General features: G+C 41.5%; 1 protein-coding gene across 1 annotated transcript in view; it reads right to left on the bottom strand.

The window, feature by feature from the left end:
* CD55 (CD55 molecule (Cromer blood group)) overlaps nucleotides 1-15,091 on the bottom strand; it is a gene marked incomplete at its 5' end in the record, with an annotated part of 31,068 nt that extends 15,977 nt beyond the window's left edge. The window contains 5 exons of the mRNA XM_080647798.1: nucleotides 9,532-9,617; nucleotides 10,926-11,025; nucleotides 11,624-11,815; nucleotides 13,442-13,627; nucleotides 14,992-15,091. Coding sequence (XP_080503924.1) covers nucleotides 9,532-9,617; nucleotides 10,926-11,025; nucleotides 11,624-11,815; nucleotides 13,442-13,627; nucleotides 14,992-15,091 — 664 coding nt within the window. The remainder of the gene's footprint in view (nucleotides 1-9,531; nucleotides 9,618-10,925; nucleotides 11,026-11,623; nucleotides 11,816-13,441; nucleotides 13,628-14,991) is intronic.
* Nucleotides 15,092-16,479: the final 1,388 nt, after the last annotated feature.

Raw genomic sequence — 16,479 nt, 5'->3', positions numbered from 1 at the left:
GGTTCAATAGTCTTATCTGTTATTTTTTTTTAAGTTTAATTGTTGGTCGTGTCTTCTATATTCTGACTTTTGGTTACCTATTGAGAGAAAGATGTGGAATTCTCAAACTATAATTGTGGACTTGTCTATTTTTCTTTCTGCCAATCTCTGCTATATATAGACTGAAGCTATTTTTTCAAGGGCACATAGATTGTGACATACTCCTGTTGAACTGACCTCTTTATGATGATTAACTGTTTTATCTTAAAGTATACTTGGATACTAATAGAGTTGCACCAGCTTTTTATTTTCTGGTAATTGTTTGCATAGCATATTTTTTCCATCCTTAACTTTCACCTATTCAGTATTCTGATCATTAAACTGTGGCTCTTATAAATAGTTAACTTTTACTTTATTAATCTAGTCTGACAATATTAGCCAAATCACAATGTAATTAACTGATACAATTAGGTTTGGATCAAATGCATTACTATCAGTATTCTATTCCATCCACCTATTTTATGTTTCCCTCTTTAAATTGATTTTTTAGAGAGAAAGAGAAGGAGGGAGGGAGGAAAGGGAGAGGTAGAGAGGTAGAGAGAGAGAGAGAGAGAGAGAGAGACAGACAGATTTGTTGTTGCACTTATTAATGCATTCATTGGTTGATTCGCATATGTACCCTGACTGGGGATCAAACCTGCAACCTTGATGTATCTGGATGATGCTCTAATCAACTGAGCTACCTGGCCAGGACTTATTTTATGTTTCTTTTTGTCACTCCTTCATTCTTATTGCTTTTTGAATTAAATATTCCTTATAATTCCTTTGTTAGTTTGTAATTTTTATATTCTTTTATTATTATTTTCAAGACAACCCTAGAGATTACAGTATTAGACTATAAGTCAATTAGGCAGATTAACTCTTTTACCACTTTTTAGTATTGCTGGAACCTGAGAACCTTTAAATTGAAGTTACCCCTTCTTGTCTTTTGGTTTATTGCTATTGTATGTCTGTATTCTACATACAATTCAAACCCCACAAGATGTTGCATTTATTCTTTCAGTATTCATTTACCCTTGTCAGTGTTCTTCATATTCTCTTGTATTTTCATGTTTTACATTTTTTGTGACTCCATGCTTTTATTATTTGTTTGAATTTCCAACTAATCTTAAAATTTATATGGAATCACAAAAGACCCCAAATAACCAAAGAAATTTTGAGAAAGAACAAGGTGGGAGGTATCACACTCTCTGATATAAAACTATACTATAAATCTATAATAACCAAACAATATGTTCTGACCTAAAAACAGATATATAGAGTGATGGAATAAAATGGAGAGCCCAAAAGTAAATCCTCATTAATACAGTGAAATAATTTACAAAAAGGAGGCAAGGATATACAATTGGTTAAAGACAGTCTGTTCATTTTGTATAAGTCCAGAGACACAGAAGCATGGAACAGACTGTTAAATATCAGAGGGAAGGCAGGGGTGGGTAGGTGGATGGGAAAAGATCAACCAAAGAACTTGTATGCATATGTGTATAACCCATGGACAGACAATAGGGTGGTGAAGGCCTGGGGGGAGGGGACAGGGGAGGACTAGAAGAGGTCAATAGGGGAAAAAGAAGGGGGCATGTGTAATTCTTTCAACAATAAAGATTAAAACTAAATAAAAATAAAGGCAGTCTGTTCAATAGTGCTATAGGATGGACCTAGAGGGCATTATGCTAAGTAAAGTAAGTCAGAAACCTGAACAGATACATGCAAAAAATAATAATAAAACTGGATCACTTTCTTACACCATGTACAAAAATAAACTCAAGATGGATTAAAGACTTATATATAAGACTTGAAATTATAATACTTAATAGAACAAAACATAAGCAGTGAACTCTTTGACACTGTTCTTAACAATATCTTTTTGGATACGTCTCCTTAGGCAAGGGAAACAAAACAAAACAATAAAGCAAATATGACTACATCAAACTAAAATATTGTTGCACAGCAAAGGAAACCATCGACCAAATGAAAAGACAACCCAGTGAATGGGAGAAGACACCAGCAATTGATTCATCCAATAAGGGTTTAATATTCAAAATACATTATAAACTCATACAACTTAACACCAAAACAACAAAGAATCCAATTAAATAATAGGCAAAGGACCTAGATAGAAACTTCTCCAAAGAGGACATACAGATCACCAATATACATGTAAAATGATGCTCAACATCACTGTTCATCAGGAAAATACAAAGTAAAACCAAAATGAGATGTTATCTCACAATGGTCAGAATGACTATCATGAATCAGAAGAGGATCCAAGATGGCGGCGTAGGTAAACACCTAAACTGCTGCCTCGCACAACAATTTCAAAACTACAACTAAAAGACAAAATGTCTATCACCCAGAACCACGGAAAAGCTGGCTGAGTGGAAGTTCTACAACTAGAAGGAAAGAGAAAAGAGCATTGAGACGTGCACAAGTGCTGAAAAGCTGAGGTACGGAGGCGCGCGAATCGGGCTGGTGGCGGGCGACTGGGAGCGCTGCTTTTTTCAACCCGAAGGGAGACAAACTCCCGATTACTCTGAACTCCAGTTTCTGGGGAGACGCGGGGGACCCAAACTCCTACGGGGAGAAGCTGGACTGTGTGCCATCGGGTCGGAAAATGAGGGAGGCTTGCTTGCAGGGCTGCGCACAGGAATAATTGTTTACTGCGCTGGGGCGCAGGACTTGGGGACACGGTCTGAGATGCAGAGCCAGTTAACTGGCAGCCATCACTGTTTGCCACGCCCTAGCCTAGTGACGTCTTGACACCCCACCCCGCACAACCTACAAACCCACCCAAGCTCCAAGCAGCGGCTTTAGCATATGAATGGCCAACCCTATTGCAGATTAACCTAGCAAACTTGCAGCCCGGGTCAGATAGCTCCAAAACCTCCAAACCCCAAGCAAAGAGGAGAAAACTGTAGTTCTCGCTGTAGCTCCTGCTGGGTGGCCTCAGACAGTAGCTGACCTGTACCCCACTGGAGATCCAGAAGCCAGTGTACCTAGTGGTCAGTGTGAGACACCAGATTTCAACTCCTCACATCCATAAGTGACACATTCAAGAGGCAAACTCAGTGAGCACCAAAGCCCCACTGAAGCAAGTCCTGCCCCATAAGCGTGTCTCTACCACAGCAGGTCTTCCATTATAGACACAGCAGGTCCTCACAGCCAATTGGCCTGGAGGTCAATTCCTCCCAGTGTACCAACAGCAATCAAGGCTTAACTACACCAAGACTTTGCACTCAGCCCACAAAGGAGTGTACCAAGAGCGTCCACCTCAGGTAATTGGGGAGGCTGAGCTACTGGCCCCTATAGGTCACCTACCACACAAAGCCACTCCATCAACACAGGGAAGCAGCAAAATGCAGAGACAAAGAAACATGTCACGAATGAAAGAAATGGAGGAAAGCAAACTACTGGATGACATAGAGTTCAGAATCACATTTATAAGGTTACTCAAGAATCTTCTAAAAACCGCCGAGAAACTTGATGAGACCTCCGAGGAGCTTAGTGAGACCTTCAAGGACCTTAATGAGAATGCCAAAAAAATGGAAAAGGACCAGTCAGAAATTAAGCATACACTGTCTAAAATAAAGAATATACAGAAACTCAACTGTACATCAACATACCCCAAGAATCAAACCAAAGATCTGAAATATGAGAAAACAAAAAACACCCAACCAGGAAAACAAAAAAAAAAGAATCCAAAAATATGAAGATAGTGTAAGGAGCCTCTGGGACAACTTAAAGCGTACCAACACCCGAATTTTTGGGGTGCCAGAAGAAGACAGAGAGCAAAATATTGAAAACATATTAGAAGAAATAATGACAGAAAACTTTCCCTACCTGGTGAAAGAAATAGACTTACAAGTTCAGGAAGTGCACAGAACCCCGTACAAGAGGAATCCAAAGAGGACCACACCAAGACACATCATAATTAAAATGCCAAGGGCAAAAGACAAAGAGAGAATCTTGAAAGCAGCAAGAGAAAAACGGTTAGTTACCTACAAGGGAGCACCCATACGACTGTCAGCTGATTTCTCGGCAGAAACTATGCAGGCCAGAAGGGAGTGGCAAGAAATATTCAAAGTGATGAACAGCAAGAACCTACAACCAAGATTACTCTACCCAGCAAAGCTATCATTCAGAGTTGAAGGTCAGATAAAGAGCTTCACAGACAAGAAAAAACTAAAGGAGTTCATCACCACCAAGCCAGGATTACATGAAATGCTGAAAGGTATTCTTTAAGAAGAGGAAGGAGAAGAAAAAGGTAAAGATAAAAATTATGAACAACAGCCGAAACCGGTTTGGCTCAGTGGAGAGAGCATCAGCCTGCGGACTGAAGGGTCCCGGGTTCGATTCCGGTCAAGGGCATGTACCTTGGTTGCAGGCACATCTCCAGTGGGAGGTGTGCAGGAGGCAGCTGATCGATGTTTCTCTCTCATCGATGTTTCTAGCTCTCTATCCCTCTCCCTTCCTCTCTGTAAAATATCAATAAAATATATTTTAAAAAAAAATTATGAACAACAAAATGACATCAAATACATACATACCAACAAGTGAATCTAAAAATCAAGTGAATAAAAAATCTGAAGAACAGAATGGACTGGTGAATATAATAGAATCAGGGACATAGAAAGGGAGTGGACTGACAATTCTCAGGGGGAAGGGGGTTTGAGGGGTGCGGGAAGAGATTGGACCAAAATTTTACACCTATGGATGAAGACAGTGGTGGGGGGTAAGGGCATGGGGTGGGGAATCAGGTGGAGGGGAGCTATGGGGGAAAAAAAGAGGAACACCTGTAATAATCTGAACAATAAAGATTTATTTATTAAAAAAAAAAAAGAATGACTATCATTAAATCAACAAATAACAAGTGCTAAAAAAAAAAGTGCTGGAGAAGAGTGGAAAAAAAGGGAACCCTTGTGCACTGTTGGTAGGATTGTAAATTAGTGCAGCAACTTTGGAAAACAGTATGGAGATTCATCAAACAATTAAAAATAGATCTGTCATATGATCCAGCAATTCCATTTCTGAATATTTATCTTAAGAAAAATAAAACATTAATTTGAAAAGATATATGCACCTTTATGTTTATTGCATCATAACTAGTAATAGCCAAGATATAGAAGCAACCTAGGTGTCCATTAACCTAGGTGAATGGATGAAGAAGATGTGATGTGTGTGTGTACATGAATATTATTTAGCCATAAAAGAAATCTTGCCATTTGCAACAGCATGGATGGACCTAGAGGGCATTATGCTAAGTAAAGTAAGTCAGACAGAGAAAGACAAATGCCATATAATTTCACTTACATGTGGAATCTGAAAAACAAAACAAAACAAATGAATAAACAAAACAGAGACAAACCAATAGGTATAGAGAACAAAATGATGGTTGCCAAAAGAAAGGGGGTAGGGATGGGAATAATTTTAAATAAAAAAAATAGAAATAGCAAATTTAAGCTAATTCACTAAAAACATGGGGCATATATGTATGTATATAAATGTGTATATACTTTCATATATGTAAGTATATAAAACTTCCTTTTTAGAACCCTCTGAAAATCTGATGAAAAATTGTGCTCCCCAGAAAAATGCAAATATGCTTATGGACAATTCTTTCTTAGGGAGTGAATAGAATCTCTGAAGCCTGTATGTGGACCTGACAGTAAAATATAGCTGTGTAAACTGATTAGCTTTGCATTCAGGACACTCCATTTTCCTTGGCCATGTTGTACTTTACAACACAATAAATAGAGTTGTCTCCAATGAGGAAGAAGCCTTTCTAGTACCTTATCTGTATGGAAAGTCTATATTCGTAAGAACTCTGTTGCCTTTGAATTATTCCATTGCTAATTTCTGGTGGCTCTGGACAATAAATTATTTGGAAAAAATTCCACATGTTTTAAATTAATAAAACTTAGCTGTATTTTTATGATACGTAAGATCAAAATATATTAAATATTTTATTTAAAAAGATTAAAATTACCCTTTTTCTAAATTTAGCATTATCAGTGAGGGATGCTTATACATACCTATTAAGTAATAGGTAGTATATTTAGAGTTTGGGATACAAATGCTGTAAAACATGAATGCTAACTTTAAGACCAAATTATAGAGCTAGTCATGTGTAGATTAACAATGGAGATATGATCTGAGAAAGGCCTTGTTAAGCAGTTTCGTCTCGGTGGGAACATCATAGAGTGCACTTACACAACCCTAGACGGGATAGCCTACTGCACACCTAGGCTCCTTTATAACCCTATAAAACCATCATTGTAAGTGCAGTCCATCATTGACGGGAATGTCATTAGCAGCAGAGGACTGCAATAAGATTTAGAACACACACGTAAAACAAAAATTACAATTAAGTTTGCGTGCGTTATCTATCAAACAGGTTCTGGAAAAAGTAAAGGAGTTCAGGGGCCAAAACATAGGATAGAGACTTTAGGGAGTAAATGGAACTTGAGTTTAAACCTAAGATGTACCCTTATTCTAAGACAGAACTGAGAAAAGGGCATTGCTGTTCATTCCCTGGGGAAATGATATCAAATGAAAGACATACTTGGGAAATAGTAATAGATCATTGGGATACACCAAAAGATCTTGAATGTCCCACTTTGATTTTGACATTTAGGATACAAATCTCGAGGCATGTACTGACTCACAGCCTTTTATTTAAAGTAAATCTTATCGAGCAGCTGAGTTTGTAAAACATATATAAGCACAATTACTCTAGTTATATTATAAACAGAGGCCTGCCCCTAGCAGACGCCCCAATAAAAGTTTTAGTGTTTCCACATTCTGTAGAGCCATGATGTTGTTCCTCTCTCTTTTTTTTTTTTTTTAAATATATTTTATTGATATTTCACAGAGAGGAAGGGAGAGGGACAGAGAGCCAGAAACATCGATGAGAGAGAAACATCGATCAGCTGCCTCCTGCACACCACCTACTGGGGATGTGCCCGCAACCAAGGTACATGCCCTTGACTGGAATCGAACCTGGGACCCTTGAGTCCCCAGGCCGACGCTCTATCCACGGAGCCAAACCGGTTTCGGCTGTTCCTCTCTTTTATTTAAGCAGGAAAGTAATGTGATCCCATGAGTACATCAAATTATATTACACCAAATGTCCTTATGTACCCAGAGAATACTAACAACTTTATAAATTCCTTTTAGGCCATTAATCAAAGCAAGGAGCAAATCAGGAGTAATCTGATTTACACTAGGCTAAGGTATGTGATGACTACCATATCACCATCAGTTCAGTTCACACATTTTCTGAGTACCTAATACCCACCAGGCATTGTCCTGCATATAGAAGTACAAAACAGAATAAGATATCATTCCAATGTCTTCAAATATAGTAGGGAAAGAGATTTAAAGATATAATTTCAATACAAAAATGGTGAGGGTTAACACAAAAGCATGCACAGTGGTGTGGAAAGAGAGAAGGACAGTTAACCAGCTAGGAAGGTCAGACAAAGCTTCCAGAAACACAATCAGAGCAGACTCATACTAAGAAGGAAAAAACACACCCAATCAATCAAGCAAAGAAGGGACATATCAGGCAGAGTTAGCAGTATAAGGAGTGATATGGGGACATGAAGAGCATGAGGTACACAGAAAACTACTGTAGTCTGCATGGGTAGAGCATAAGTACGAGGGCCCGACATGAGAGTGGAGAAGTAGGTAGACCATGCCCAGCCTGTACATTATACCAAGAAGTTTGGACTTTGTAAGTGACGAGGAGACACTAATAAGCTATGTTGAGGAGCACATGAGACTTGGTTGGAAAGTTTGTAAGGAGGACATTTAAGAAAAGGGAAGTGTGCTGAAGGCAGCCTGTTTATGGCACCCCTAATTATTCCTTAACTTTTCCAAACAAGTCTGTGCATGTGCAGACCCCCAGGTATTTACAGGAATCTTTATGCTTAATCTTTGGGTGTTCTTGCTTAAAGGACACTGCAAACACATGTGTTCTCCCAAGATTACTTACCCTACTGATTGTATCTAAAAGATAAACTTTATCTCAAACTACTGTCACAATAAAAGCCTAACAAGGCAGGTGATGGAGGCTATCTGGTGTCTTTGGCCAGGCAGTCCCTTAGCCCTCTCTTTCACAGCAATCCTGTGTCAGAGTAATCATTCATCCATCACTCAGGGTCTGCTGGCCAGCCCCAATAAGCTATCCGAAGGAAAGACAAGTCATGTTCGTGTGTCACATGGATAACTCTGGGTAGAGTATAGATGAAGCAGTAATAGAGTACAAGAATGAAGGCTGGAGGCCATTGCAATCAGCATGACCTTTGAACTCAGGCAAGTGGAACTCCTGCCCTAGCTCCCACACTTTAAAAGGTGATGCTCGGCCCTCCTCTGGGGGTGCCTCTCTCCACTAGACGGGGGATTTTCAGGGCTGACAGCATGAGTCCATTGAGGGCTCCTCCCCCACCCTATTTTGTCTGATTGGTAGGAGAAATGGCAAGATAATAAATGACCAACCACAACACAAATTTTAGTTTGGTTTTAATGCTTTATCTCCAAAGGTAATAAATTAAGGAGAATCCTATCTAATAAAGAGAGAATATGCTAATTGACCATCACTCCATCACAAAGATGGCTGCACCCACAGCTGAGGCCAAGTTCCCATAAGGAGCCTTAACGAGCAATCAGTAGGGACCTGAGGCTACGCCCTCCCCAACCCCTGTGGGGCTTGACAGGGGACCTCAGGCCGAGCTCCCCACCCAGCGGGGCTTGATGGGGGACCTCAAGGTGCACCCCCAGTGCTGGGTTGGGGGAACTCAGGCTGTGTCCCTACCCAGCAGGGCTTGTTGGGGGACCTGAGGCAGCACCCCCCTTCCGGTGCTGGGCCGGAGGACCTGAGGCTGCACTCCCCCCTCCTGTCGGGGCTTGACGGGGGACCTCAGGCCATGTCCCCCACCTGGCAGGGCTTGATGGAGGACCTCAAGGCATGCCCCCGCCATGGTCTGGGCTGGGGGACCTCAGGCCACAGCCCCGTCCTGGTGATGGGCCAGGGGACCTGAGGGTACACCTCCTGCCCGGCATGACTTGACAAAGGTGGGACTGGCCAGGTCTGGATCTAGCCCAATGGGGGGGCGAGGGGGCCGGCCGATTTTGAGGTGCAGGTGGGAGGGCAGGGACTTGAATTTGGGTCCCATGGTGTGCCCCAGACTCTGACAGAAGGAAGGTTTTCATATGCATTTTACTAATTTTCTTTCATCTCTGACACTTCTATTATAGAGAAAGGGCAAATAGCAATATTAAATTATTTTCTCTAATTAATGCCCTTTTAATGTGCATGAATTTCATGCACCAGGTCACTAGTTACAAATAAAAGTCTTTAAATTAGCTCAGACATACATTAGAAGGTAAGGGTACTACAAATATACACTGTGAATAATTCTTAACGCACAGAAAGTAATTTGTCATTGATAATTTAGCCCCACAATGTGAGTGCTTAGATTCTTTCAGTCTTACCTTGGCACTCTGGAAGTGGATCATCCCAAATCATATCATTTCCTTGATAATAACAGTAAGTAGAATTTTTACCAACTAATTTATACCTAAATAATAAGAGGACAAGAAAAGTTGAGTTCTCTTAAATTCTCCAGAATATCATCTTAAAATATTCACTATACCAGTAGATGGAGGCAAAACAATAGTTGATAAAAGTTCATATGGTAGTTTAAAGAAAAAGAAAAAATTAAATTAAAAAAAGTGACATCCAAAGAATAAACAATTATAAGACATGCAAAACATTTCTTATTTGGGTGGGTCACATTTTAGAAAATATTAAAGTGTTTTAAAAGATTTTAAAATTATATTGATGCTTGAATATTTTCTGTTTCTGAGTTCTCAAAGATCAATACAGGCTTCATAGAATAATAGAATACACTTATACTTAAAGGGTTCAAAGTACCCCCAGATTTGATATTAATGATCTAAATATCTGTGTTTAGTACAGGAGATAAGTGATACTGATATTATTTTATAAAAAATGGACAAACACACACAGTAAAATATCATAATTCAATTTGCAGATATTAAATGAGAAAATGAATATAAAGTTTTTAGCAGTATCTGAGACACTGATAATACTAAATGAGTGAGGCCCTTTTCTCTACATAGAGAACTTATAAAAGACCTTAGGTCAGATGATATTGTAACACTAGGACTACATGTTTTTAACCTAAGATATTTTATAACAGATTGTTTGCATATAAAAAAACATATTAACATGATCTCACTCATTTGTGGAATATAATGAACAATATAAACTGATGAACAAAAACAAATCCAGAGACAGAGAAGCACTGATCAAACCTCAGAGGGAAGGTAGGGGAGGGTGGGGGTAAGGGGGAGAGTCAACCAAAGGACTTGTATGCATGCATATAAGCCTAACCAATGGACACAGACACCAGGGGAGTGAGAGCATGAGTTGGGGGGGGGGGGAGACAATGGGGGGATAAGGACACATATGTAATACCTTAATCAATAAAGCAAAATAAATACATGCTAAAAAACATATGCAAATTTATTATTTAGGTAAATTAAAGACTGGTTTCATTTAACTCTTAGATTTAATTTCTGCAAGTGATTTCTTTTACTAACGACATTTAAATTTTTATAATGAATCATATGTGCTCAAACCTACGAATTTAGAGGATTTGGTGGTATAAAACATCTTCCTTTATTAGCCCATTTTACTAAATTTAACTTTGATAAGCTCATGAGGAAAACCTTTGAGCAGAGGGATTGCTTTATTGCTACTAGCTTGTGAACACTGTGCACACTTCTAAAAATCTCCATCTTAAATTCTAATTTGTTTTTTCGCTTGTTAAATATAGAGTGGTTAGTATGCAAAAACTTACCCTGGGTTACATGAGAAGTAGATGAATGAGGCAAATAATGTGTCAGTTGGTATACTGATATGACCATTTTCTATTTTTCCAGGATCAGGACATGATCTTTCTAGAAGACAGTAGAAATTTTTTTTATTAAGTTATTAGGCACATCTATGCAAATTCATCATCTGAACCACTGGTAATCTCTTATCCTGAGACTGATTAAATCCTACAGTCATTTTATAAGTTTCAAAGAAGCAGCCTATTTAGGAATATATACTTCTTTCATTTCATTTAAGGTAATCTTAAACTAATTAAATGTGAAATCTGTGCATCAATTAATATTCCTAACTCTCTCAAGTATTTAGTTGGCCTAATTATAATAAAACTAGAGGCCAGGTGCACGAAAATTGTGCATGGGTAGGGTCCCTAGGCCTGGCTGGCGATCAGGGCTTTCCGGCTGCTGGTCGGGGCCTTCCTTCATTCTGTGCCACCCCCTGGTGGTCAGCACATGTTATAGCAAGCGAGTGAACTCCCAGTCAAACTCCCGAGGGGACACTTTGCATATTAGCCTTTTATATATATAGATGACTCTAATCATTCTTTTTTTAAAAAATCATTCCAAATAATAATATGTACATACAGACTTCCAGCATGAATAAAGGATTAAATACTATTTACCCAAATACCATGCATTTAAGAATATTCTTTAAAATTATACTCACTATAGCAAAATACTTCTGGTTTGCTCCACGTATAATTCTGAAGGCAAGTTATGTTTGCTGATACAGAATGGTTCCTTGCGTAGCCCGGATTACAATCATATTTCAAAATGAAACCCGCTGGGCGATAACTCACTGGGATATAAATATCTTGCATATGTCCATAACGTACCCTGGGTGGAGACGCACAGCTACCTAAAAGTATTACCAAACCAACAACAACAAAGAGCAATATCACTTTATTTCATAATCTATATTTAATTATTGGAACCATCTGTCTTCACATCCCCTCCTTTTGCGTACTTCTTTGTACATATTTGGCACTTAGCTATATGAATATCAATAAGGCATTTATAGGGTATCAAGCATATTCAAATATATGCTTTTGTTTCCTAATGACTAGAGGCCTGTGAAGTAGATTGGGCACATAGGTGTCACTAGGCCCACAATTTGAAGAATATAACCCATTTAAGTTGCATGGCACAGTTCTGGCACTGAGTCAATAAATGCAGGTTCCCTTGCCCTGCCTGCCCCATGTAGCACAGGGGTAGATGAAATATTCCCACACCCCTGGGCTAATGTCGGGGACAATGACAACTATAGTAACAATAATAGCTAATATTTATGGGATGCTTCTAAACGTTTTCTGCAAGCAAACTCATTCAATCCCACAGCAACCTACTGGGGCAAGGCTCAGATGAGGCAATGTGTACATTCAAGTATTTACAAGCTTGAGCCATCTGGGCAAACATGAATTTATGGAGGCATGGGACAGCTGGATTTATTGTCAAAACACTCAAGTTTGAACCTGGGCTCTTCTGTGTAAGAGCTGCGGATCTCAAGGCAGTTAACTTTTCAGGACCTGTTTCCTCAACTGTAAAATGATGGAATTGTCTGGAGGATTAAATAAAGTAATATAGGTGGTAGAGTTATAAACTCTGTAACAAGGATACATGTGCAAAGGCTTATGTACTTCAACCTACTGCCTTCTATCACAGATAAGTTTAAAAAGAAGTTAAAGCCCATTTAAAAAAAAATAAAAAAACTTGTGATGGCAGTTTCTATGTATACTGTAGCTTCCAATGCTGCAAACTTGTTCAAAGGCAGGAATCAAATCTTATCTTTATGCCTTCTTGTATATGTCAAAACTACTATTGGGCCATACATAGGTTTTGAGGTACAGATAAGAGACATTTTAAAAATGCCCCCAGTGTTGTACTTGGTAAGTCCTTCTTTAGGAAATCGAATTTCAAACACAGCACCCATGCTATGTGTCTCAATGTAATTACCCAACATGTTCATATTTAATTTATTCCCTAAACAACAACAGTAACTATTGGTTATTTTCTGTTAGTCAGTTCAGGAGATACAGTGTGGGGAGTAGGAGGGGGTTGTTAATGAAGAAGCAGGATCTATTGCTGGAAGTAATACCTTTAACTAGCTGGAATGTGAAGTGCTAACACACATTTCCTGGGGTGTAACAATGCCAGAAAAGTAACAATTGCCAGTCACTGGGAAGAGGGATATATTTTAACTTAACAGGACACATTCCATTCCCATAACTTTAAAAAAATATGCTTTTAAAGTATTTTTAGAGAGAGAAGAAGGGAGAGGGACAGAGAGAGAAACACCAATGAGAAAGAAACAAATGGGATGAGCTGCTTCCTGCACATGCCCTACTGGAATTGAGCCTGCAACCCTGGCATGTGCCCCCACTGTGAATCCAACCAGCTACCTCTTGGTGCATGGGAGGAAGCTCAAACCAGTGAGCAACACCGGCCAGGGCCCCCTCACTTTTCTAAAAAGAAAGGAAGAACTTACGTGCACAAAATACTGCCACCTCTGACCATTCACCGTTCTGAAGACAGTGCGCTGCGTTTAACTTTCCAATAATTTTCGCAAAACCATCATTGCAATAGTATGCTACTACAAATCCTACAGGAAAAGTTGTAAGATTTTCCAAATCTGCTGTAGAATTAGGTACATCTGGGGGGATACCGCAGTCACCTAGAGATGAAAAAAAAAATGAAACTAAAGAAAAGACCATGTTTCCATTGAGAGCAACATTCCCTTCCCCAAGCAAAAGGGAAGCAGCCATGGCTTTTGATACACATCTCTATCCAGTGCCGACTGACAGCCCAACAACTTGCTGGGCTTCCAATCTTGACAATGAATTCAAGGCTGAAATAAGTCGAGAATAAACCCCTCCTCTCTGTTATTTTTTGAAGTAGTTTAGTATTTCTCTCCACTTAGATACGGTTGCTATGCACACAATAAAGACTGAGTCCAGGTTGGAACGCTACACCTGGAGATGTGCAATTAAATGTGTAGCCCCAGGTGCTGCACACCCCTGGACTCTGGTGAGGGGACAGCGTGGTGGGTTATTGGCCTCCAACTCTGAAAGAGATGCTGGGGGGTTGACAAGTCCCCCCAGCCCAGCACTGCCTTTCTGCTTCCCAGTGTTTGGCTGCTCTGCAAACTCAGCCGCTGCTGTCTCAGCAATCCACGCCTCACTCCTAAAGCCATGCCAGTTGGGGCCCCGCACAGCAAGACCCCTAAGAGCTGGTTAGCAGCGGAGATCCTCTTCCTGTCCCGCGGGATGAGGCCAGTAGGAGCTCTGATCTTTAAAGGTAGAGGATTACAGGGAACAATTACCGATGTCCACATCCCTCACCTTCCCAGAACCCCAACTTCTCGGTTGTCACGGAGACTGACCCAGCCCTCCCACCACCACCACCTCCCCCCCCCCCCACACACACACACACTCAGGCTAAGGGTTCACCCCGCTGGGCTGGGTCCCGGGCTCCCACTCACCCCGCGCAGCGTGTGGACACCACAGCAACAGCAACAGCAACAGCAACGAAGGGGTCAGCCAGCAGGCGAGGCGCAGCACTGCGGGGGCGCCCCTCCAGGCGGGAAGCATGGCGCGGCGACGGGGACCCAGCGCCCGCACTCGGCAGCCTCCACAAAAAGATCCAGCGGAGCTGTAGGTAGCAGCGGAGCCTAGTTGTCCTGCAAATCAATTTAAATTAGCGCCTTGGGAGGTTTCAGGGCTCTGAATCACCAAAGGGTGGGGCCGAGAGCGGCTGGAGAAGGGGGTTTGCTCGCGCCAGGTGCTGGGCGGAGTAAGGGCGGGGGCGCTAGCGTCACTGGCCCCTGGGGACCCCTGACTGTGGACCAGGGGTCCTGGGCCGGGAGACCAGCTCTCTGGAGCTGGGCGCTGGGACATTTTTTTTCTCTTTGCTGGGGTGGGGCCTGCGACGAGCAGCCATCTGGAAAAAGTAAAGATCTGCTCTCTAGGTAAACAAAAATATTGGGGGAACAGAGGAGAGGGGAGTGTTTTAAGTGGCCAGGCTTGGCGCCCCAGGAACCTGATAAGAGGACCTTAGGCGCTCTGGTGCTGCAAAGCTGAGCGGCAGGCGCGGTGGATTCCGAAGCTTGGAGCTGAGAAGTAGTGCCCCCCGCCGCCATCGCCGCCCCCTCCCCCCCAGGGACGTGGTGCCTGCTGCTAGGGAGCCTGTCAGATGCCCAGAAGAGGACGCGAGAGAAAAGGGCGCGGTGCGTAGTCTTCCAGGGCGCTTGGCAATTGGAAAATGCAAGTGTGAAAGGTCGTAAGAAGCAGGTGGAGCAACACAGCGGGGCGGGACTGTTGCTCACACCAGGTTTGGGCGGACCCGCTTTCCTGCCAGCGCTTTCCTTATTTCCCAGGAGCACCTGGGCTGGTGAATTCCACTTTGGGACTAATCTAGTCTGACTGCAGGGAGAAATTCACCATAGGTGGGTGGAGGGAAATATGACACCACAAAAACCAAGCGCCAGAAAGCGAAATGATAGGGTGGTGGGTTTTAAAAGGAAGGTTTGCTAGAAGGTCTTAAGTCTGTGTCAGTGGTTTTGGTGGCTGGCCACACACTGGAATGAATCACAGGAGAAGCTTTTTTAAAAAAATCCAAATGTCCCAGCTACACCTCAGCTGGGTTACATGAGAATGGCCGGGGCATCAGGACTAGTTAAAGTGCTTCAGGTAAGTAATTCCACTGTGCAGCCGGGTGGAGAACACTGATTTAGATGGTACTGGCCACAGTACAGAGCCACTCAGCCCAGCACTGTGCCTGTCAAGCACTAAAGGACATCAGTGGAAAGGCCAGATGCTCACATGCATGTGCAGTAACCTCAAGAACTTGTTTCCCTTTAGTAATATACTTGAGTCTGGTTAGCAGAGTCCTAGCCTAGCTTTCCTGTCTGTGCCTCAAACACCTTACCTGGGTAAGAAAATCCCAGGCTTGGAATTATGCCTTAGTCCCTGGACCAGCAGTGGGGCTAATTGTTACATCCTGTCATGATATTTTTCCTGAGATACTTCTTGATCGTTCTTTGTGGGTTAGTAGGAGCTTTATAAAGCACTTTCCAACAGGAGCGTTTTTTTCTCTGACTCATGCTTACTTACAATGAACAGAACCCTGGGTCACCCGGTGCTGGAACTGATCCTTTAGGGATTCCAGGAGAGGAACTCCTATAATAGTTCACAAAAACCTGTCAGTATTAAAACATGCTAGAGTATAAGAAGTTGGGCTTTTAAAATCATCTGGTGTTACTCTCACATTTTATATTAAACCACCTTACTTTTACTTTCATATCCTATATAATAAAAGCCTAATATGCAAATTGCCCCCTTGACCGGGAGTTCGACCAGGGGACGGGGCTGGCTGGCCAATCTCGGGGAGGGAGACCCCCACTGGCATCCAGCAGTCACTAGGGACCGTACCCATGCATGTATTTCATGCACTGGGCCTCTAGTTTGATATAAAAACACTAAGTTTATCAGGGCCCAGCTGTGTTTTAGAAGTGATACCAGGGTTTCA

The sequence above is a fragment of the Plecotus auritus genome (assembly GCF_963455305.1).
Source record: "Plecotus auritus genome assembly, chromosome: 12".
Classification (NCBI taxonomy): domain Eukaryota; kingdom Metazoa; phylum Chordata; class Mammalia; order Chiroptera; family Vespertilionidae; genus Plecotus; species Plecotus auritus.
The sequence above is the reverse complement of the archived record's forward strand: the minus strand, read 5'-3'. Positions and strand labels throughout refer to the sequence as shown.